This window comes from Vulpes vulpes, chromosome 12, assembly GCF_048418805.1.
Source record: "Vulpes vulpes isolate BD-2025 chromosome 12, VulVul3, whole genome shotgun sequence".
Lineage (NCBI taxonomy): Eukaryota > Metazoa > Chordata > Mammalia > Carnivora > Canidae > Vulpes > Vulpes vulpes.
Window position 1 is genome coordinate 177,434,923 of NC_132791.1, and position 23,874 is coordinate 177,458,796.

General features: G+C 39.4%; 1 protein-coding gene across 1 annotated transcript in view; it reads left to right on the plus strand.

The window, feature by feature from the left end:
- Window positions 1-1,282: 1,282 nt before the first annotated feature.
- The window catches only part of GLG1 (golgi glycoprotein 1), a 149,003-nt gene continuing 126,411 nt past the window's right edge, over window positions 1,283-23,874 (plus strand). The window contains exon 1 of the mRNA XM_025993042.2: window positions 1,283-1,768. Within this exon, the coding sequence (XP_025848827.2) occupies window positions 1,304-1,768 (465 nt within the window). The 5' untranslated portion in view covers window positions 1,283-1,303. The remainder of the gene's footprint in view (window positions 1,769-23,874) is intronic.

Genomic DNA, 23,874 nt, shown 5'->3' on the forward strand with positions numbered 1-23,874 from the left:
AGCCACACAGATCCTAGTCCCAGGCTGGCAGAGTTCATTCTGGGTAGGTCATTTAACCCTGCTGTGCAGAATTTGTTACCATCACTGTGCCATTCCTCAGTGGAATTAGAATCCAACCGAGGCCTGATACAAGGTTCAAATGACGCAATGGATATGAAGACCTTTGAGAAGGTATCACTTCTCCTAGGGAGAGGGAGGGGACACAGATGTGAAGTGAAACAACCAATCCCTGCCTAACATGCTGAAGACGCTGCATGCGGCTCCCCAAGGCACAGACTTAACCTGAGACCGCATAGACCAGTTCTCTTATTTTCTTCTCCTCTTTAATTTTTTTTTTTTACTTATTTATGATAGAGAGAGAGAGAGGGGCAGAGACACAGGCAGAGGGAGAAGCAGGCTCCATGCACCGGGAGCCCGATGTGGGATTCGATCCCGGGTCTCCAGGATCGCGCCCTGGGCCAAAGGCAGGCGCCAAACCGCTGCGCCACCCAGGGATCCCTCTTCTCCTCTTTTAAACACGAGGTTAAGTTCTGGTCTACAATCAGGACTCCCGCACAAAAGGCTTCCCAGTTTATAAATAATATAGGCTATAAGTTTTGGAGTTCTCTATTGTGGGCTAGGCACTTTGCTCATTATTTTTTCTAATCTTCACAATTATACTTTAGAGTTCCTCCACTTTTTCACGGGACGAGAAGGGAGAGGCCCAGAAAGTTAAAGGACTTGCCTAGTCTGCGGGGAAGCAAGAATTATAACTGGGTCTTTTCTTATTCCGGAACCTGTGCTCCTAACCATCATGCAGTGCTGCCTTCCTCCCTGGGTAAGAAAGATTCTGAGGCAGGTGCAAAGCAGCAGGGAGAGATGCAAGAAGAGGATCTTAGATTTCGGAATACACCTGATCGTGTAGAGTTCATCTCTACACACAAAGTTTTTTGGTTTTGCCCTCTCCCTTCTCCCCTCCCCACCCCATCACTGAACAGACGACATCCTCTACCAGCCATCTTGGTTGTGGCAATCCCAATTCCTCTTCTTTTTTTTTCTGTGACGACAACCGAGGGATGAGGCAAAGCAGCCCAGCCCAGGCTTTCTAAGGAGCTCCAGCAATCCCCCCCGGGCAAAGAGCCTCCGCGGCCCAGGGCGTGGGCCGTTTCCAGCACAGCCTGCTCCTAGGCTTTGCTCCCGGCTCCCGGGTCGGCGCGGGTCGGGGAGGGGCTCAAGCTGGCCCCGCCGGGCCCCGCCCGCGGCCCCGCCCCCTCATTTAAATACGCGGCGCCGGCGGGTGCGTCGAGCTCGCCGCGGACCCAAGATGGCGGCGTGTGGACGTGTACGGAGGATGTTCCGCTTGTCGGCGGCGCTGCAGCTGCTGCTGCTCGCGGCGGCCGGGGCCCAGAAACTCACGGGCCAGGGCGGCCACGGCCAGGGCCAGGGCCCCGGGGCCAACTTTCCGTCCTTTGTAGGGCAGCCTGGAGGCGGCGGGCCGGCCGGTCAGCCCCTGCTCCAGCTTCCTCAGTCATCTCAGCTCCAGCACCAGCAGCAGCAGCAGCAGCAACAGCAGCAGCAGCAGCAGCAGCAACCGCCTCAGCCGCCGCAGCCGCCTTTCCCGGCGGGTGGGCCTCCGGCCCGGCGGGGCGGAGCGGGGCCCGGCGGGGCCGGCGGGGGCTGGAAGCTGGCGGAGGAAGAGTCCTGCAGGGAGGACGTGACCCGTGTGTGTCCCAAGCACACCTGGAGCAACAACCTGGCGGTGCTCGAGTGCCTGCAGGACGTGAGGGAGGTGAGGAGACGGGCCGGGGCCGGGAGGGCCAGGCCTGGTGCGGGCCCGAGGGTGTTGCCGGCCTTGGGAGCCGCTGACGCGGGCCCGCTGCTTCTCCGTCTCCCTCTGTGCGGCGCCCGCCCCTGCCCTGCCGTCCCTAACCAGCTCCCCCGCGCCTTCCGAGACGAGGACCCCACCGCCACTGCCACCCCTCGTTCGCTCGCTGGTGCGGGGTCTGAGACTTAGACCCTGGCTCCTGGCCGCCGCCTGCGAAGGCCCAGAGCGTGTTTATGTTTGCTCCGGTCTTTTGTGTGATGCTCTAAGCACAGTGGCTCCTCGCCGAAGACCTGCTTAGAATTTGGCTGTTTGTTCGACTTGGACAGTTGGCAGCAGCGCTTTTAAATATGAAAAAAAAATGGTTGGCGTACTTAAGCTGTTAAGAAATGATCTGTTTGTTGGCAGTAGGTAACGTTTGTTTAGGTAACTCGGGTTCTGTTCTGACGTGTATTGTAGTCAATACCGAATTTACTGTCTTTACCCCATTTCTTTGTAATTCGCAAATTCTTATTATCCATAGGGTGTTGAAACTAAGGTGTGTCTTTTTTTTTTTTTTTTTCTTCCCCTTAATTTCGTTTGGTCAGTTTGTAGTGAATCTCAAGTTTAAGCTATTACTCCGCATAATTTAGAGTCCCACAGCTTGAAAAGTTGGGACACTAGTCGAAGCGGTAATACCTATGCAGTATTTGTGATTGGATTGTGGGATCTTGCCTTTCTGATGTCTGAATATGATTTTAGTATACCTTTTACTGAAATCTAGATTTGATGTTCTTTATGTGATTCAGCTAAGTGACGTGTCTTCTTTAGCTTTAATGCTGCAGATATATTTGACAATTCTGAAAGTTTGGGAGCAAATCTGGTAGGGTTGTAGGGGTTTTGTTTTCTTTCTTTTCTTTCTTTCTTTCTTTTTAGGATTTTAGGTGTATAGAATTAGACCTAAAGGTTGACAAGTAGAATGAAACTGCTGCTTGATACAGTTTTGTTTGGGAAATTGTATCATCAGTTGTCTAAGGTGTTCATGATCATGGGAAGGCCACTGATTCGTAGAAAATTGCTAGTCTTGGCAGTACTCCCCCCTCCCCCCCACCACTGTGATACCTGCTCTAGTATTCCATACAGAGCAGTTCACAAGAGGAAAAATAAAACATAATCAAAATACAAAGAGAAAGGAAATGTCCTGAGCCAACAGAAATGTGAGGCCACAGATGACTTCTCATCTACAACTTGAAGAGTAGAAAGATAATCCATTATTAGTCTTTATTTAGCTATTTCTCTAGTAGATGCAGCTAAGATTCTTAACTGTTGGGCTTTTTGAAATTCACTGTTTGGGTCTTTTTAGGATATGTTATAGATGTTGTTCCCTCAAAGTAAGACCCTAATATTGGTGACCAAAAACTTTGTTAGTGGCAGAAATAGGATGTTATTATTAGGGAAAGTGGCAAAAGTGGCCAGTTCATAGAGTACATGACTCTTTCTTTGTATGCATTTGGGACATTTGGAAACCTCCACTTACAGGAGCAGGCTTCCTTTGTCATGCAGTAGAAATGTGTAGCAGCGTATGTAATCCATAAATAACAGAATTGACCACTTTTGGAGTCTGTTTAATTTTGTGGGTACTATCTTGCATTACTTAGTGCAAAGAACCTGGCTTGAAAATGGAGTCCCTGCTCCACAATGGACTGTAACATTCTTAGCAAGGATATTGTTTCAGTAACTACATTTTTCCTCCTTTATGGAGATGACGGATAAACTCTTTCTGGATAGTTACTAGGCCCTATATATTTCCTTTGTAACTTCCCGGAGTACCTAATTAATTGCTGAGACTCAGTAAATATTGACAACAGATTGAAGATGAATAAACTAATGAAGTCAGTTTTATGCTCCAGAGGAAGAAAAAGTGTCAAGTAAATTGGAAGTGGGGCTATTTTGGGGAGCAGGGTTTCCAAATTTACAATTTAATTAATTTTCCTCTAATTCTATATACATGAAAATTGAAAAAGTACCACAAACAACTGTGTATATCCTTCAGCAGGTGGAACTATTTTTTTATTTAAAAAAAATTTTTTTTAAGTAGGCTCCATACCCAACGTGGGGCTCTAGCTCACAGCTCTGAGATCAAGAGTTGCATCCTTTAGGGATTGAGCCTGCCAGGCTTCTGAAGGTGGAGCTATTTTTAAACTACTTTTTTTTTTTTTTCTTTAAAGAAGGCAAGGGGTGCCTGGGTGGCTCAGTTGGTTAAGCATCTGCCTTCTGCTCAGGTCATGATCCCAGGGTGCTGGGATAGAACCCCATGTCAGGCTCCCTGCTCATTGCTGAGCTGGGAACCGGCTTCTCCCTCTCCCTGAGCTGCTTCTTGTGCTTTATCTGTTAGATTAATAAAATCTTAAAAAAAAAATGGCAAAAGGACATTTTAATCCACTTAGTTTGAGAATTAGTTAAATCTGATCTGTGTGTTTGAAAGAACATACCTTAATTAAAGAAACTGCCTTCAAATGTGCCATTTGAAGTGAAGTTATGGAACATATTTTGTATTTGCTTTTTGGTTAGTAGTACTATTTGATAGGGAAGTTGATATAACATGGTTCTTTACCCTTTTGAGTTTTCTTTTTTTGTTTGTTCCCTTTTTCATCCTTTTGGATACACATTTGGAGAAGACTGTTCTCTGTATACTTGCTATTAAAGTAATGAAAAGGCAAAAAAAAAATAATGAAAAGGCAAAGTATGTGAGTATTTAAATGGTAGTAAACATTTTTTATTTTGAAACAACATGAGGATATATTATGTTAGGTTAAGTCTTAAGCTCAAATGTTTTAAGGTTCTCTCTACTGTAGTTTTCAAAGTTATGTAGTAATTTACTTACAAACTTTATTTGAAGATGTTTATGGTTCTCTTGAATAATTTCAGCTGATATTTTCACGTTCTCTAATGCATCATATGCTAACAAATTAAAAATCTATGTGTAAACTACAGTATATATGGACTATAGTTCACAGCTTTTCTCCTCACTTTGGCTGCTATTTTGAAGGTTATGTGTTATTGAGAGATTTTTTTTTTTTAAACCTTTTCAGATGAGTCATGCTATGTATGTATGTATGTATTTATTTATTGTCATGCTTTTTAAAAGATCAAGTATACCCAGTGGATCCACTGTTAAATAGTAGATGAAATAGCAGTAATCATGGGAATAGTCCTGATTATACGTGCATTTATACTTTATGTGTGTTAGGTATACATACATGTATATACATATAGAACTAGTTGTAGTGCCAGTCATAAAAAATATGACAAGAATGTATAAAGGTGAAAAAGGAAAAAATACCCTGGGCTCTTTTACTAGGTGGAGGAATAATAACACCAAAGAAAGATAAGATACTACTGTGTAGTTACTATTTAATAAAGAGATAAGACACGCTTTGTGTTGAAAGTAATTTTAAAATACTTTATTTTTGGCTGAAATGACTGGTATTATCTTGTGTTTAGAAGTTTCAGATGGAGACACTGGTTTCTTGGGAGAAGTTTATTCATGATACACATAGTTTTTCTTAGTTTTTTTGTTTTGGTCTGTTTTTGTTAGGTTTTATAACAAAAAAACTTTCTAAAATTGAAAATTTCAAGCTGCATAGAAGTAGAAACTGTGGTGATTCTCCATATATACATCAGCCAGCTTCAGCTTTCTCTGCATTTTTTGTTCATTTGGCACAAGAGTTGGGAGACTGGCATATTTTTATTTATTTATTCTTAACGATTTTATTCATTTATTCGTGAGAGAGAGAGAGAGAGAGAGAGGCAGAGACACAGGCAGAGGGAGAAGCAGGCTCCATGCAGGGAGCCCGACATGGGACTCGATCCTCGGTCTCCAGGATCAGGCCCTGGGCTGAAGGCGGCGCTAAACCACTAAGCCACCCGGGCTGCCCCCCCCCCCTTTTTTTTTCCCTATTTCACTGTCTACTTCAATGTGTATCTTTGATAAGGACTTAAAAAAATAAAACTGAATGTAGATGTTTAAGCTGTACTATTTTATGTACTGAACAGGAATTAACATTTAAACCTTACAAACTGTAAACCGACTTTCAAACTCATAGATGAACATTTTTTATAAACATTTTTATTATTCTATTCTTTAAAGTTTTTTTTTATTTTTTAAGATTTTTATTTATTTTTTAAAAGATTTTATTTAGGGGATCCCTGGGTGGCGCAGCGGTTTGGCGCCTGCCTTTGGCCCAGGGCGCGATCCTGGAGACCCGGGATCGAATCCCACGTCGGGCTCCCGGTGCATGGAGCCTGCTTCTCCCTCTGCCTGTGTCTCTGCCTCTCTCTCTCTCTCTCTCTCTGTGACTATCATAAATAAATAAAAATTAAAAAAAAAAAGACTTTATTTATTTATTTATTAAAAAATTTTTTGAATTTATTTATGATAGTCACAGAGAGAGAGAGAGAGAGAGAGGCAGAGACACAGGCAGAGGGAGAAGCAGGCTCCATGCAGGGAGCCCGACGTGGGACTTGATCCTGGGTCTCCAGGATCAGGCCCTGGGCTGAAGGTGGCGCTAAACCACTGAGCCACCTGGGCTGCCCCAAGATTTTTATTTTTATTTTTTAATTTTTTTAAAAAGATTTATTTATTTATGATAGACATAGAGAGAGAGAGAGAGGCAGAGACACAGGAGGAGGGAGAAGCAGGTTCCATACCAGGAGCCTGAAGCGGGACTCGATCCCGGGACTCCAGGATCACGCCCCGGGCCAAAGGCAGGTGCTAAACCGCTGAGCCACCCAGGGATCCCCAAGATTTTTATTTTTAAGTAATCTCTACACCCAACATGGGGCTTGAACTTACAACCCCAAGATCATGAGTCTTAACGCAACTGAGCCGGACATGTGCTTCTACTCTATTCTTAACCTTTCATTTGACTGTATCCTAAGATGATGTTCTGCCTGCACTATCTATATTATCTCATTTAATATTCTTGATAGTCCTATGAGGTGAATATCTTATCTTTGTTGAGAAACAGACTCAGAGAGATGAAGTAATTTGTCTGATTTTATGTCCTAAGTGGTAGACCTGGTATTCAGCAAGTTCTTTGACTTCAAAGACCATACACTTTGCAGCCCACCATGAATGGTTGCAGCTAGGGAAACTGGAATGAGACTGTTGAGAACCCCTGGCTAGCCCTTCTAGCTAGGGGTTCAGAAATGGACACAAAATGAGAAGAGTTACCTGGAATTAGAATCCTCTTTTGTTCACTACCCAGAACAATTGGGCAGCAGCAGCTCCTATACACTGGAATACTGTAGATTTCTCAGGAAGATAGACCAGCATTATTAGACAAAGCTAATTGAACTTCTAGTTTGAACCCATCATGAGCAAAATTTCTGTTTAATGAAAATATTTTTCAAATCCCATCTTACCTGAAGCAAGATTTGTACTAGTATAATGGAAGAATTCAAATACATTTCCCTACTGTTTGTATTGAGTCCATGCAATAACACAGAGTGGAACCAAGACTAGAGTTGGTACTGCCATTAGCTAACCATATGACTCTGGGCAAGTCTTTTTACCACTCTGAGTTGTGGTTTCCTCTGTATTAAATGAGAGGTTTGTGTAAGAGTATAATTTCGAAGATCCCTGTTATTTCTTTTTTTAAAGATTTATTTATCAGAATGAGTGAGAATGAGCGGGAGGGAGGAGCAAAGGAAGAGAGAGTCTTAAACCGACTTTGTGCGGAGCACAGAGCCGAACATGGGGCTCGATCTTACAACCCTGAGATCACAGCCTGAGCTGAAACCAAGAGTTGGACGCTTAACTGACTGTACCACCCATGCACCCAGTAAAGTCCTTGTTGTTTAACCTGTACAAGTTTCCTATATTCTCTGTACATAGTTTTTAGGATTTACAGGAGTACCATCTCCTGATACCTTATTTGTGGGAGGAAATAGTGATATGAATAATGCAAATGGCAATTAATCCAAACATTGTTTGGCTTTAGGATATGTTATGATTGTTTTGTTTGAGCCGATGTGGAATTTCCTTCAGTGGTTGGAAGCAATCTAACCACAAAAATCAAGGCATTATTGATCTCTTATTATGAAAGAACACTAGTGCTTTAAGAGACCAGCACTGTTTACAGTTGGTTTGATAAATGAGATTGTGATCAAGAAACAATTATATAAGATTGTTAATCCCTTGATGTCATACAGACAGTAGATTGTTAAGGGCAATGAAAAGAGCACAAAATGAGGATTTAGACTTGAGGGGAATCCAGCTCTGCTACTCTTAGCTTAAAAATTTTTCTCCCTTGAGTTGTGACTGTTTACTTTAACCATGTCATAAGTGAAGATATACATGAATTCTTGAGTTTGATATGCTAGTTATATTTTTCTAATATCCATTAAAATAATATGGTCATTAAGGTATACAATACTAACACTATCTGAAATTATCTTTCTTACCTTCTATGGTACATGCTTTAGAAAATACCAAAGCTGGATTATCGCTCTTTCTTTCTCTTTTTAAGAGATTTTTTAAAAATTTTTTTATTTATTTATGATAGTCACACAGAGAGAGAGGGAGGCAGAGACATAGGCATAGAGGGAGAAGCAGGCTCCATGCACCGGGAACCCAACATGGGATTCAATCCCGGGTCTCCAGGATCGTGCCCTGGGCCAAAGGCAGGCGCCAAACCGCTGCGCCACTCAGGGATCCCTTTTTAAAAGATTTTATTTATGTATTCATGAGAGACACACAGAGAGAGGCATAGACCTAGGCTGAGGGAGAAGCAGGCCTCCCTGAGGGGAAGCCTGATGTGGGAATCGATTCCAGGACTCTGGGATCATGACCTGAGCCAAAAGCAGATGCTCAGCCATTGAGCCACCCAGGTATGGATTATCTCTTAAGATCCTTCTAGCTCTGATACTTTGTGATTCTTTGATCTTTAAGAATACAATTATGTGCAAGAGAATTACAAATTAAAAGCACAGGTGAAAAGGGGAGATACTTTAGGAGATGTAGGGGGTTGTACTGACTAAAATAAAGTTTGAGAAGTTTTTCAGAGTCCAGATTGTAAAGGGTCTTACAAGTACCACAAGCTCATTCTCCAAGTAAAGCCCAGAAGCGGGATGTGTTTTTATCCCAACCAGAGATAAAAATATTCCTGTAGATAATTGAGAGTTACCTATAAAGTACCTCTGTCATTGATGAGAAATACTTTTCTGAGAAGTCTCTTAATAGAGTGCTTAGTAGTGTATAGTTGCTTAATTATTCATTGTTCTTTGGAAGAAAATAAAATACTTGAACAGTCCAAAAGATGAAATGGTACATTCCTCTTCTGTACATTTCTCCTAATGTGTTCAAAACCAATTTAGTCAGCAACAATCCAAAAGAAAAAATCTTTATGCATTTATATGAGATAGTTATATATTTGAAAAATAAGCAATTAAAATGGCTTATAGGATATTATGCAAATTAATTTTTCTTCCTTCAGCTAGCATTTATTGAATACCTACTCTGTGTAAGACTGTGCTTAGTGTTAGAGGATATAAATACATAATAATAGTTAGCATTTATTGAAGACTTTCTCTGTGCCCTGTGCTAAGGAACCAGATGCTATCTAGGCATTCTATCTCATTTAATCCTATAAGAGATGTATAATGATAATTATTATTATTTAATGAGGAGACTGCTTCCGAGCCAGTAAGTGGTAGAATTAAGATTTGAAAGCAAGTCTGTCCAACTACAAAATAGCTCATTCCTTTTCCTTCTATCTCTGTTTTAGTCCAGTGTCGTAGCTGTTGAGCATTTGAAGCATGAGTAGTCTGAATTGGGATGTGCTGAAAGTATAAAAGGCTCACTTGATTTTCAAGACTCTGTACAGGGATGTCTAGGTGGCTCAGCAGTTGAGCGTCTGCTTTCAGATCAGGGTGTGATCCCGGGATCTGGAATCCGTGATGGAGTTCCATATCGGGCTCCTTGCAGGGAGCCTGCTTCTCCCTCTGCCTCTGTCTTTGCCTCTCTCTCTGTGTCTTTCATGAATAAGTAAATAAAATCTTAAAAAAAAAATAAAATAAAGGCTTAGTACAAAAAAACAAATGTAAGAAATCTTACTATTTTTTTATATTGATTAAATGTTTAAATGGCAGCATTTTGGATATATTGGGTTAAATACATTATTAATTAAAAATATTTTATTTATTTATTTGACAGAGAGCACAAGCTTTATTTATTTATTTATTTATTTATTTGACAGAGTGGCAGGCAGAGGGAGAGGGAGAAACAGATTCCCTGCTGAGCAAGGAATCTGATGCATGATGCAGGGCTTGATCCCAGGACCCTGGGATCATGACCCGAGCCGAAGACATGCTTAACCAACTGAACCACCCAGGCACCCCTTAAATACATTATTAAAGTCAATTTTACTATTTATTTATTTATTTATTTATTTATTTATTTATTCATTCATTCATTCATTCATTCATTCATGTATTCATTCATGAGAAACACACAGAGAGAGGCAGAGACACAGGCAGAGGGAGAAGCAGGCTCCATGCAGGGAGCCCAAAGTGGGACTTGATCCCAGGTCTCCAGGATCACACCCTGGGCTGAAGGCAGGCGCTAAACCACTGAACCACCCGGGCTGCCCTTTTTATTTTTTTATATGACTACTAGAAAATATAAATAATGGATGTGGTTTCCATTTGTTTTCTAGTGGACAGCACTGATCTGGAAGAAATAAATTAAAATTATTAATATAAGTTATAAAATAGTAAGTACCATAAAAGGATAAATTAAATGCTGTGGGCATATGCTAGAGGAAATGGTTAGGATAAGAAAAAAACCTCTTCAGAACTATTCATCCTTGTTCATGTCATGAAATTCTTTTTTTTTTTTTTTTTTAAAGATTTTATTTTTAAGTAATCTCTGCACCCAATGTGGGTCTCAAACCTACCCTCTGAGGTCAAGATTGCATGCTCTACTGACTGAGTCAGCCAGGCACCCCCCCATATCATGAAATTCTTAATTTAGCTGCCTTAAAATGCCTCCTAATCTGGCATCTTCCTCATGCTTAATTTATGAGTTGTAAGGGGTTCTCCTTCAACTTGAGAAGAGCAATACTCATAAAAATGGAAGTCAGTAAGTGGTTCATCTTTATTTGGTTGAGTTATATAAATTTGAAACTTACGAAGGAATCTCTCAAGTGGTGGCCCTCAGAACTGTGCCAGTGCTAACTCTTGTATCTGCATTAAAATAGAGTGTGGAGGAACAAGAAGTGTGGACTGGAATCTAAAAACAATGAATTAAGAGAACCAGACATCTGTTTTCATTCAGTTTTAATAATCTTACTGAAATTAGAAAATTATGTTAGATTGAATGCATAGTATTTATAGTAGCTTCTTCTAATGAAGAGTTAAATAACATGTATAACTCTTTGTAGGGGGAGGAATCATAGTGAAAATGGGTGCAAACTTAAATTCTTAGATCTGTACACTTGTGAAATAGAACAGACTCTTAAATTGTATTTGTGTTCCTTAAAAATAACAAATGTGATATATTTTTAGAATCGTGAGATACAGTGAATTGAAATGATTTGGAAGAAAAATTAACCAGGAGAATGTGCATATATAAGTCAATTCACATGCAAAGTAATAACAACAAAGAAGGAAAGAAAAAAATAACGTTTAAAGAAAGATACAGAAGATATTTAGGAATGATTTCATTTGTAACTTAAGTTGAAACTAGAAGGAGCCTGTAAGTCACTTAACAGATTTCCCAAAAGTCATCCTGCACTGTCCAAATCAGCTATGTAATGTGATAAACAATTGAACAGAAACTTCAAGGAGGGAGAAGAGGATGTAATGGAAGGTTTTAATCATGAACAAATCTGCCTTCTGTTAATTAGTACCATCTACTGAGCACACTTATTAAGAAATAAAAATCAGAATTACAGTCCTGGATTCAAATACCAGCTCACTTATCACTTACTATGACCTTGGACAAATTTATTTCTTCAACCTTTCTTATCTGTAAAACTGAGATATGAAACCTCCCACAAGGTTATGATGAGGATAAAAATTGTTTAAATATGTAGACCATGCATCACATTTCATTTGCCCATAAATGGTCTTTCCCCTCTCTCTTTGTTGTTGCAGATTAAATCATTCAAGATAAGGTTTTGTGTTCACTGTGTTAAGAGAAATGTGAAGTGAATGTAATGTGCCACATACCTTTTATGTAAGGTACTAAGAAGTACCTTTTAGTACTTCTTAGACTCCTTAATGAAAACTTTAGTTGAATTTACTTGAAGAGTAAGATCAAGAACATTTAAAGTCTTTTTTTTTTTTTTTTAAGTTTTCTTTCGGGATTTTATTATTTTTTTAAGTAATCTTTACCAGTGTGGGGCTTGAACTCACGACCCTGAGATCAATAGTCGAACACTTTTCTGACTGAGCCAGCCAGTGTGTGCCCCAAGAACATTTATAGTCTTTACTGAGTATTTAAAAAGTGTGTACTTTGAGATTATGGAGTGCAGAGGAGTGAGTTCTCTGGGCACAGGAATTCAGTTCTGCCAAATGTTCCTTAGTTCTCTTGGCCTAAATGATGCCTAAATTTGGAATATACTGCCTGTCAGACAAAGGAAAGTCCCGTTCTTAAATAGAAGAGGAAAAGAATTAGTTCTTGTATTCTGAAGACAGCATTACTTAATGCAGACCCTCCCTCTGTAGAGCGGAATGACTAAGAACATAGTTTTTTATTAGCTGAGAAAAAGAAGGCATTGATTCTATTTGCCCTTTATAAAACCAGATAAATATTAAAAAAATCACTGAAATTTTCCTGAAGATTGGTAACTTTTCAGAGGAAAAGTAATGTTAGGACTTTGATATTGCTAAGGTTGAAACATTCTGTCCTGTAAACAATCTATATTAAAGTATAAATACATAAATTAGTCATACATTAAGGATAGTATAAAATATTTTCAGTTATTTTCAGTATGCAAGCCTTCTTTCTGAGGTAAATAGGTAGCAGAGTTAGTTGTGGAATAGTTAAAATTCCACGGTCTCATTATTAAAACTGATTTGATTTATTAGGACCTCACTGTTTGCCATGTGCATAGATAGAGGTTTTTGGTGTGTCTGGTTGTTGTTTTATCATTATAAGAAGTTTCAAGAATTTATACTATTGTATATTGATTTCCAACTTGAAAGTATATCTAAAATAGGAGAAATGAGAGCAGTGCAAACAATCAGACGACATTGATGTGGTTCCCTTCCACTTATAGACAAATTTACATTCTTTAGTGGGATGATCTCTGCTTCCTCCACCTCTACCTCCTGCTAACTCATACAGCATCCTGCTGTCCTGTGGCCCCTGCCTTCCCTGGCATGGTGTAGTAGTGTAGGCTTCCAGAGAACACCTCCTTACAGCTTGTGAGTTGAGAGTTTTTATGTAAATAATATTTGTTGGTAAAGATTTTATATTCAGTGATTTGTGAATTTTCTGCACCAGCATATTGTTCAGTATCTTTCCCTTTGCATAGCCCAGTGCCCTTCTCTCCTTCCAGTTCTTCTTTCAGCATTGTTTTCTGGCTACGTTGTTTTTATTAGATTGAAACATAAGAATTACCAATATTTGATCATCTTTGACTTTTAAAAGCAACAGTTGCATGTGGTTTAACCTAATAGTTCAGATTTTTTTTTAAGGTTTTATTTGTTTATTTGAGAGAAAGAGACTTTGAGACAGAGCATGCACAAGGGGAGGAGGCAGAGAGAGAGGGAGAAGCTGACTCTCCGCTGAGTAGGGAGCCAGACACAGGACTCGATCCTAGGACCCCCAGATAGTGACTTGAGCCGAAGGCAGACACTTAACCAACTGAGCCACTGGGTCACCCCAATGGTTCAAATTTAAGTAAATAATATATGTGTTTGCAGCCATTCCATTGTTTACTTTTTTGTATCATCTTGAAATCTATAGCTAAGAGTGGGGAGATAGGATGAGTTAGTCATTTTAGTGGAGAGCTTCACCTTGGAAGTCTTCCTGAAATTTTTTTTCCCTGAGCTTTTTACTTGGTTTATCTGCCCCCAGGACCAAAAAAAAAAAAAAAAAAAAAAAGAGAACTAGTCTAGTTTTCTTATACTTTTACTTATCATTTGTAAAATATTTACTGAACACTTACTGTATGGGTTAATTAATAAGCAAGGTTATTTGGCATAAAAAGGTGACCTGAGAGATTTGTTTCATATAAAATAACGTGTCCCCAGAAACTTTTCTTAACTCTTGCAGTAGAGGAAATGTGGAACCACATTTATCAGAACCACAAATATCAGAAAGGACCTTACCCAAATATACTTGCTTTTTAAAAACTAAGTATTGGCCTAACAGTCTTCTCCCTAAATATTTAATTAATCTGAATCAAATAAGTTGCTATCCATATGTGATTTATAGAATCCTTTTTAAATGTCATTTCACTCTTGATAAAGTACATGGTAGATAGAATAGATATCAGCCTTATTTTACAGATAAAAAAAAAATGAATCAGATAGATTGTGATTTGCCCAAGTCTCATAAGTATTGAGAAGAAAAGCTTAGACTCCAACCCAGATCTTTTTAAATGTAAAGCTTGTGTCTTTGTGTGTTATCACATTGCTTTTCTGATAACTTTTTTTTTTTTTTTGCTTTTCCGATAACTTTTACATTTACATATATACTTTCATTTTGGTTTTTGTTAAAGTTTTTTTAGATTTTTTTTTTTAAAATTTGAGAGAGAGCGAGTGAGAAGGCACAAGCAGTGGGGAAGGGCAGAGGGAGAGGTAGAATTGAGACGTTCTTTACCCTCTCTTCCCTACCAACCATTGTTTTCTTTCCCCACTCTGTTTCATTTTGGATAATTATTATTGCTGTGTCTTTAGGTTCATTGACTTCAGTGGTTTTCAGTTTGCTCTTAAAGGCATCTAGTATATTTTTTATTTTTGATATTTTAGAGAGTTAGTTTTAAGTAATTTCTTCACCTCACATGGGTCTTGAACTCAAAACCCTGAGATCAGGAGTTATACACTGTACCAACTGAGCTAGCTAGGTGCTGCTTCCTTTATACTTTTTTCCCCCCCTCTTCTTCCTTTATAGTCTTGCGTGTACTTATAGTGGCTGTTTTAAGGTCCTCATCTGCTCAATCCATTAGTTGTCATTTCTTGGTCTTTTTCTTCTGATTAATTTTTCTTTTTGTGGTCATATTACTATTTCTTTGCGTATGTGGTAATATATTTTTTAAGGATTTATTTATCTTAGAGATAAAGTGCCTACTTGCAGGACCAGGGACAGGGAGAGAAACAGACTCCTTGCTGAGTGCAGAGCCACCAATGAGCCTTGAGCTCACGATCCGAGATCATAACCCCAGCCAAAACCAAGAGCCCAGGCTCAACTGAGCCACCTAAGCACCCCTACATGTATAGCAATTTTTTATTGGATATTTGCTACTATGCATTTTACATCTTTGAGTGCTTAATTTTGTTGGATTCCTTTAAATAACGTTGGATTTTGTCCAGCATAGAGGTTATATGCAGATCATTTTGAGCCTTTTGAGGCTTGCTGTTAAGTTTTATTAGGGTAAGTCCAGAGCAGCCTGTGGTATGTGCCTAATTTTTTTTTTAAGATTTTATTTATTTATTCATGAGAGACAGAGAGAGAGAAGCAGAGACACAGGCAGAGGGAGAAGCAGGCTCCACACAGGGAGCCCGATGTGGGACTCGATCCCAGGACTCCAGGATCACACCCTGGGCCAAGGGCAGGCACTAAACTGCTGAGCCACCCAGGGATCCCCTGTGCCTGATTTAATTCTGCTACTAAAATGTGACTCTTCTGGGATTCTATGCAATGTCCTGAGTTATATGAGGTCTCTCCTTTCAGGCTGGTGGGAATGACTACTCCCTTCCTTGTGTAAGCATCAGAAATTATTTGGTCTGTTTGCTTTTGTGTTTTATTTCAAGGGGATCCTTCTGCAGATATCTCAGGCTCTTTGTGCCGCTCTTTTTTCTAGTACTCTATCTTGCAAGTTTTAGCCATCTTGAGTCCATTGAACTCAGTGAGAACACTAGATTGTTTGGGCTCCTTCCTCCTGTGCTGCAGCCTAGAAACCACCTCTAGGCGATAAGTTGGGGTAATCATAGGTTCACCTTGTTTGTTTCCCTTCTCTTAGATATCATAAGCCTATACTGCCTGTTGTCCAGTTACTGAAAATTATTTCATGTATTTTGTCCAATTAATTACTACGGGGGCAATTCCTGTATTAATCGTAGTAGAGTTCACCATCGCTTGAATTTTAATTTCTGACCTATCAAGTGGGATTAAATGGGGAAAATTTGTTAGAAAAAGAGATCCTGAATTATTTATTAAAATTGTAAATAGGGGATTCCTGGGTGGCTCAGTGGTTTGGCGCCTGCCTTTGGCCCAGGGCGTTATCCTGGAGTCCCGGGATCGAGTCCCACGTCGGGCTCCTGGCATGGAGCCTGCTTCTCCCTCCTCCTGTGTCTCTGCCTCTCTCTCTATGTCTATCATAAATAAATAAGTAAATAAATAAATAAATAAATAAGTAGATAGATAGATAAATAAATAAATATTGTAAATATATGTATATATCTTTCGACCCAACAGCCCTACGTCTGAAACTATATGTAACAATATGATCAATGTGTAGGAAGTATTGAGGCTTTTTTTTTTTTTTTCCGGTAATAGCAAATAATTGGGAATAACCCAACATCCTTCAGTAAAGGAGTGATTAAATATATGCATCTATACAATGAGCTATTGTATTGCTATGGACAAGAAGGTTTTTACATCAGGTATGAAAAGATCTCCAAGATCTATTATTAAATTATTTGCTTGCGGGCAGCCCCGATGGTGTAGCATTTTGGCGCCGCCTGCAGCCCGGGGTGTGATCCTGGAGACTGGGGATCTGAGTCCCACGTGGGGCTCCCTCCATGGAGTCTGCTTCTCCCTCTGCCTGTGTCTCTGCCTCTCTTTCTGTGTCTCTCATGAATAAATAAATAAAATCTTAAAAAAAAAATTATTTGCTTGCATTAGAATGCTCTGGAAGGATATAGAAGAAACTAGGCTAATGGAGGATAAAAATGGGTAGAAAACTTAACACTATATTCTTTATATTTTCTATTAAAAATTTTGAGCCAATTAGATGTTACCTATTTGACACTTAAAAAAAATTAAGATAAAGAGACCTTTTTTCCCCTACGTTGACAAAACTACTTTAGCACAAGAGTGCCACAGGTATAATTTCATTATATGTCAGAGAGTCAGTTTCTCTGGCTTAAGCCAAGCCTTTTACTAACTTAGAAGGTAAAAGATTTTCTTTCAGGGATGCCTGGGTGGCTCAGCGGTTGAGTGTCTGCCTTCGGCTCAGGGCATGATCCTGGAGTCCTGGGATTGAGTCCCACAATCGGGCTCTCTGCATGGCGCTTGCTTCTCCCTCTGCCTATGTCTCTGCCTCTCTGTGTGTCTCTCATGAATAAATAAATAAAATCTTTAAAAAAAAGATTTTCTTTCAGTTAATGTATTATTTAGGGCAAAACTAACTCCCCATAGTAAATCCCAAAATATCAATAGCTTAACACAAGAGAAGTTGTGGGGAAATGATCAGCCATCTGGTGATCCAGAGACCTTGCTTCCTTCCATCTTATGCTTTTGCTTCCTGGTGGTATTGGAGTCTTCTGTTTTCATGCTGGAAAGTCAGAATCCGGGATCCCTGGGTGGCGCAGCAGTTTGGCGCCTGCCTTTGGCCCAGGGCGCGATCCTGGAGACCTGGGATCGAATCCCACATCAGGCTCCCGGTGCATGGAGCCTGCTTCTCCCTCTGCCTGTGTCTCTGCCTCTCTCTCTCTCTCTCTCTGTGACTATCATAAATAAATAAAAAAAAAAAAAAAAAAAGAAAGTCAGAATCCCTGCCTGTCTGCTGCCTTTTTTTTTTTTTTAAATCTTTATTTCCCTCCCTCCTCTTCTTCCTTCCATATAACTCATGTACCATAAAATATACCCTTTCAACCACCTTTTCTTGAAAGCCCTGGCCCTGAGGTGATGTATGTACTCTTTCTTATTCACATTCATTGGTGAGAATTTTTCACATGCAGCACCTGGCTAGCTGAGCATTCCCAGTGATAGTTTGGCACTATGAAAAGAGGAGCACACAATTCTAGCAGACAGCTAGCAAGCTCTCTTGCAGTTTGGGCAAGTCAGGTCAAGTTCATGTGCCAGCCTTTGATTTGTCACAATAAGAAATAACTTTCAACAGATGAATGGATAAAGAAGATGGGGTGTATATGTATGTATACACACAAACGCACTGGAATATTTCTCAGCTATCAGAAAGGATGAATACCTACCATTTACGTTGATGTGGATGGAACTGGAGGATATTGTGCTGAGTGACACCGCGGGGCCGCCCCAGACTTTTTTTTTTTAAAGATTGATTGATTGATTGATTTGAGAGAGAGAGAGAGAGAGAGAGGATACAAGGGGAGGGGAGGGGGCGGGAGGGGAGGGAAAGGACAAAGGGAGAGAATCCAAGCTGACTCCCCGCTGAGTGCAGAGCCCAACTTTGGGCTTGATCCCAGGACCCATGAGATCATGACCTGAGCCAAAACCAAGAGCAGGTCTGTCAACCAACCAAGCCACCCAGACACTCCCTTTTTTCCTCAGTTTCTAAAGATTTTTTTTTTTTATGGTTGTCTGTTTCTGGATGTGTCCTTTCCATTATTGTTAAGTATCAGTTCATGTAATCTAAAAGGAATTCCAGATGCTTTAAGATATACCAAACCTTCAAAAAAAAAAAAAAAAAAAAAAAGGATATACCAAACCTGAGAAATTAAGCTTTCTCCTGAATGGCAGACCCTGCAGCTAGGCATGGCAAGCCAAATTGATGTATGTTAGAACTTTTGCTATTATACTGAGAGTTTAGCAATGCGATATGATGGTGATTTATAGATTGCATTGAGATGGTGATAGTTTTATTCTTTAAGTTAATTAGAACATAGCAAGTAGAATAGCAAAAATGGAGAATAATTGTTACCCTGAGCCCATATCCTCCATCACCCAAAATAATTGTTTAATAATTTAGTCATAATAATAATAATTTGTATAGTATGTTGTTAACTTTTTGAAATGTCTGTGTTTAGTTTACTTAAAAAAATTCCAGGGACACCTGGGTGGCTCAGCGGTTGAACACCTGCCTTCATCTCAGGCCATGATCCCAGGATCCAGGATCGTGTCCTGCATCAGACTCCCTGCAAGGAGCCTCTGCCTATGTCTCTGCCTCTCTCTCTCTCTGTGTCTGTCTCTCATGAATAAATAAATCTTAAAAAAAAAAATTCCATTATTTTGTTTCTCCATTGGATGAGTGAGACCAGTCTTTTGTGATGATAAATTAATTCCATTGACATGCTAAAGTCTAGACATAGGTTTACTCTTGCTGTACAGCGCCTGTATTTTTTGGGTTCAGAAGTTGGCTGTTAGCTGGAGGGTTTTTTTTCCCCCTAAAGACTTTATTTATCTGAGAGAGAGAGAGAGAGAGAGAGAGCATGAACACAAGCAGGGAGAGCTGCAGAGGGAGAAGGAGTAGCAGGTTCTCTGCTGAGCATGGAGCCCAATTCAGGGCTCAATCCCAGGATCTCAGGATTACAACCAAGTCAAACTCAGATACCCAACCAGCTGAACCACCAGGTGCCCCACCCAACCAGGAGATTTCTAAGAGTCAATTTAATAGAATTGGATATATGTTAAAATGCTGTTGGTAATGAATCCTTTTTGCCAGAAGGACATTTATTTATTTTTTTTTAAAAGATTTTATTTATTTATTCATAAAGACACAGAGAGAGAATGAGAGGCAGAGACACAGGCAGAGGGAGAAGCAGGCTCCATGCAGAGAGCCCGACGTGGGACTCGATCCAGGGTCTCCAGGATCACACCCTGGGCTGCAGGCGGCGCTAAACCGCTGCGCCACCGGGGCTGCCCCCAGAAGGACATTTAAAATATAGGGTCCTTGTTTATTTTTCCTTTATTTTTATTTTTATTTTTTTAATAAATTTTTATTTATTTATGATAGTCACACAGAGAGAGAGAGAGAGAGGCAGAGACACAGGCAGAGGGAGAAGCAGGCTCCATGCACCGGGAGCCCGACGTGGGATTCGATCCCGGGTCTTCAGGATCGCGCCCTGGGCCAAAGGCAGGCGCTAAACCGCTGCGCCACCCAGGGATCCCTATTTTTCCTTTATTATGTGGTTAGGTTATAAACTAGAATACTTGTGAAACGATACTACTTGTTGAGGCAAACAAATTTATGTATTTATTTTTTAAAGATTTTATTTATTTATTTGAGAGAGAAAGAGAGAGAGAGTGATCGAGTAAGAGAAAAAACACAAGTGGGGTGGTGGGGAGGCAGAGAGAGAGGGAGAAGTAGACTCCCGGCTGAGCAGGAAGCCAAGGTTCCTTCCTGGGACTCCAGGATCATGACCTGAGCTGAAGGGAGCTGCTTAATGGACTGAGCCACCCAGGCACCCCTGTGCTTTAAAAACCTTACCTAAGGTTAATGGTAAGAACTTAGTGATAGAGACCTTTTGCTATGAGGTGCCTTTACTATTTGGTTTAACTTGAGGGCCTAGACTTCTTGCCTGTATTTGCTTTAAGCTTTTATCCAAGGTAATTACATTAAGTACCATTTTAAAAACGTTTATGCTGCGGTATCATTCTTAAATCCTTTTTCCTTCGTTTCAATTTTGGGTAAATTACCTATTATCTCTGGGTTTAATGTAACACTGGTGTTAAAACACAGAACAGTTGGATTCCTTGTTTACTTCTTTTTGAAAAGCCAAATTGGAATTCTTTTTAAAAATTTGTGGTAGTGGTACCTGGGTGGGTCAGTGGTTGAGTGTCTGCCTTTGGCTCAGGTGGTGATCCCAGGGTCCTGGGATCAAGTCCCACATCAGGCTCCCCATAGGGAGCCTGCTGCTCCCTTTGCCTATGTCTCTGCCTTTCTCTGTGTCTCTCATGAATAAATACATAAAATCTTAAAAAAAATTGTGGTAAAATTCCCATTGTCTTTTTTGAATTTAGGTATGATGTGAGGATAGGTTTATTTTATAAAGTTAGAGGAGTGTGACTGTTACAGTGTTTTTTGTTTTGTTTTTAGTAGTGTTTAATCATGAACTGAGGTCCATTTCATTCTCTAAAAGCAGTAAATTTAGCAAAACTATTTGATAGTATTCCTCTCCCTGCAAAATTTTTGTGTCATATTTGTGGTTTTCTAGTGGTGTGGCACCCGCCTGTCTAATGTCCTCTTGTTTGTTTTTATCTTAATCTAGAGAACTGTAATAGGAAGCAGCTTTTTAGTTCAGGAGGTTCTTTGCATTGAAACATGAATAAAATTATGCTGGCATGGAATTAAACCACTTAGAAGGTAGGGTAAGTTTTAAAAATAAAGAATCTTTAAAAATTTTGGTGATTTTTTTTTTCTCTATAAATCTTAACTGTATATATTATGAAAGATCCACCTGGGGAAAACATTATGCTTACCATTAGAATACACAGTTTAAATTATTGGATTAAAAAATGAGAAACTAAGCCACTGTATTGTGTTACACACTATATTTCATAAAGATTTTAGTATCATAGCATAGTGACACATTATGGTCTACCTTCTTTTTATCTTTAGACACATGTTTTGTATATTTTATTTTGTATAGAAATAACTTTTTGAAAAGGAAACATGCAGTTTCTTAATGGTATATTATTAGATTTTTTGATACTGAACTAGTTTTCATCTGTTGTTTTATTTATTTATTTTTTTTAATTTTTATTTATTTATGATAGTCACAGAGAGAGAGAGAGAGGCAGAGACACAGGCGGAGGGAGAAGCAGGCTCCATGCACCGGAAGCCTGATGTGGGATTCGATCCTGGGTCTCCAGGATCACGCCCTGGGCCAAAGGCAGGCGCCAAACCGCTGCGCCACCCAGGGATCCCTCATCTGTTGTTTTAGATGGTATAATTTAATTTGCCATGACTTTTCTTAGAATTTTTGAGTCTATCATCATTAGAATTTAAGGACAAATTTAAAAAATGAAACTTTTCTGGAACTATGACCAATAAGAATGTTATAAATAATGATGTTAATCATATCTTCTAAGAAACACATCCTAGGAAATGGTTTGTAAATCTATTGCCAGCAAAACTTGGTTCATTAATGTTAGGCATTTGTGATGCAATTCATCGTAACATTTGAAGGTAGTATTACTGGTGGTGGTTTACAAGGAACTTAGAATAAGGAGAGTCAAGAGAAGAATCAGTGTTTTTCAAAGCTATGACCAGTGGGAAGGGCTGCCTTGAGTAGCTGACATTAGTGTTTATGGCAAATTGAGCTCTTCAGTGAAATGTCTGCTTAGTTTAGAATTGTTTTTGAGAGAGATAGGAAGTCAGTGAAGATTATTGGCATCGCATGGTAAAATAGTTAAGGAAATTATTCTTGTGTGCATTGTGGATTGAAGTAAAGAAAATCTGAAGGAGCACATTGAGTGAGCTGCTTTTGTAATTAAACGATGAAGTAAAGACCTTGACTATAGTGGAATAGTAGGAGATGGGAATGGGGTTGATGGGAGGTTCATTACTCAGGAAAAATTTAGATTGCTTTTGTTCATTTGACAAACTTGGATATATATTTACTCCATGTCCCAAGCTTAATGACAGATGATAGGAATATGGTGATTATCATACCCCTCACCTCCCACTCTGAAAAGACATGATCCCTACTCTTATGGAACTTACCATCTAGTGGAAAAGAGGTAGCCATTAAAGAATCACATACACACAAGTCACAAAATAAATGGAAAATTATAGCTATGATAAGTGCTGTGAAAGAAAATATATGAATATTTGGCTATTCAGAGAGTCAGGAAATGTTTTCCTGAGAAAATGATGATGGAGCTGAAGGAAGAGTGGAGTTTAACCAGGTGACAAGAAGTCAAAGTTTAACTGCTAGGCTACCTCTAAGAATATATAATTCTTAGCTTGTGTTTAATTTGAAATGACAGCCAGGTATTTCAAGCAATTTCCAGTAAGAGGTTGTAAATTTGGAACTAAATCTTGAACTGAACCTAAATTTTAGTTATTCAACTTAAAAGACTATGGTTGGAGGTATGAAAGTGGTTGAGGCCACTTAAAGAATGTGTAAGTAGAAGAGTATGATTGCAAGGACTGAGCCTGGAGAATGCTCACAATTGAGGGTTGGAAAGAGGCTTGTGGAGGGAATTATAGGGAACAGAAAGAGTGGTTGACAGTTAAAAGAAGATTTAGAAGAGTTTAATTGTGGAAGCCAAGGAGGGAAATTTTAGTTGTGGGAGCCAAGGAAAGGGAAATTTGAAAGGAGTTAGTAGTAATCACTAGGGTACATAGAATAATAGTTAAGGGTAATGACTGAGAAAAGAGCACGGTTTTGGTAAAATTGAGATAGAATAGTTTCTATAGAACCTAAATTTGAACTACTTGAAACTATTTTAGTCTATTTCAGGAGTTTGATAGTGGTAAGAGGTGAGACTATCTGGAAGGGAGGATGTTCCAGTTAAAGATTTTTCAAGATTAAGGAAATCTATTTTAGTTTAAAAGAAGCCAATAGAAAGTGATAGATTGGAGATGCTGAGGAGGAAGAAGATGAATATAAATACAAAGGAAGAAAGGAAGGGAGGAGATTCAAAATAGTTTGGTGACGGAAAACTTGATTTATTATTAGTATTATTTTTTCTTGGAGAACTTAAATTGCATTTAAATTTGAATTTCACAAATCTTACCATTTTCCAAGAGAGTTGCCATCTCAGGTTGCTGTGATCCAGAGTAAAGATTATTCTGCTTTTGTCCTTTTCTCCTTCCTCAGAACTGCTTAATTCTGAAGTCAAATTTCAGCAAAAGTAAATAGAGATGTTTACCTCTGTTGTCCAGAATTATTGTGTAATTGCTTTCTATACTGTCAACCCTGTCAATTAATATTACAGGGTTGTTTTATTAATATTGGGGTGAAATCAAACACTTAGGGCTTTGTGCCCC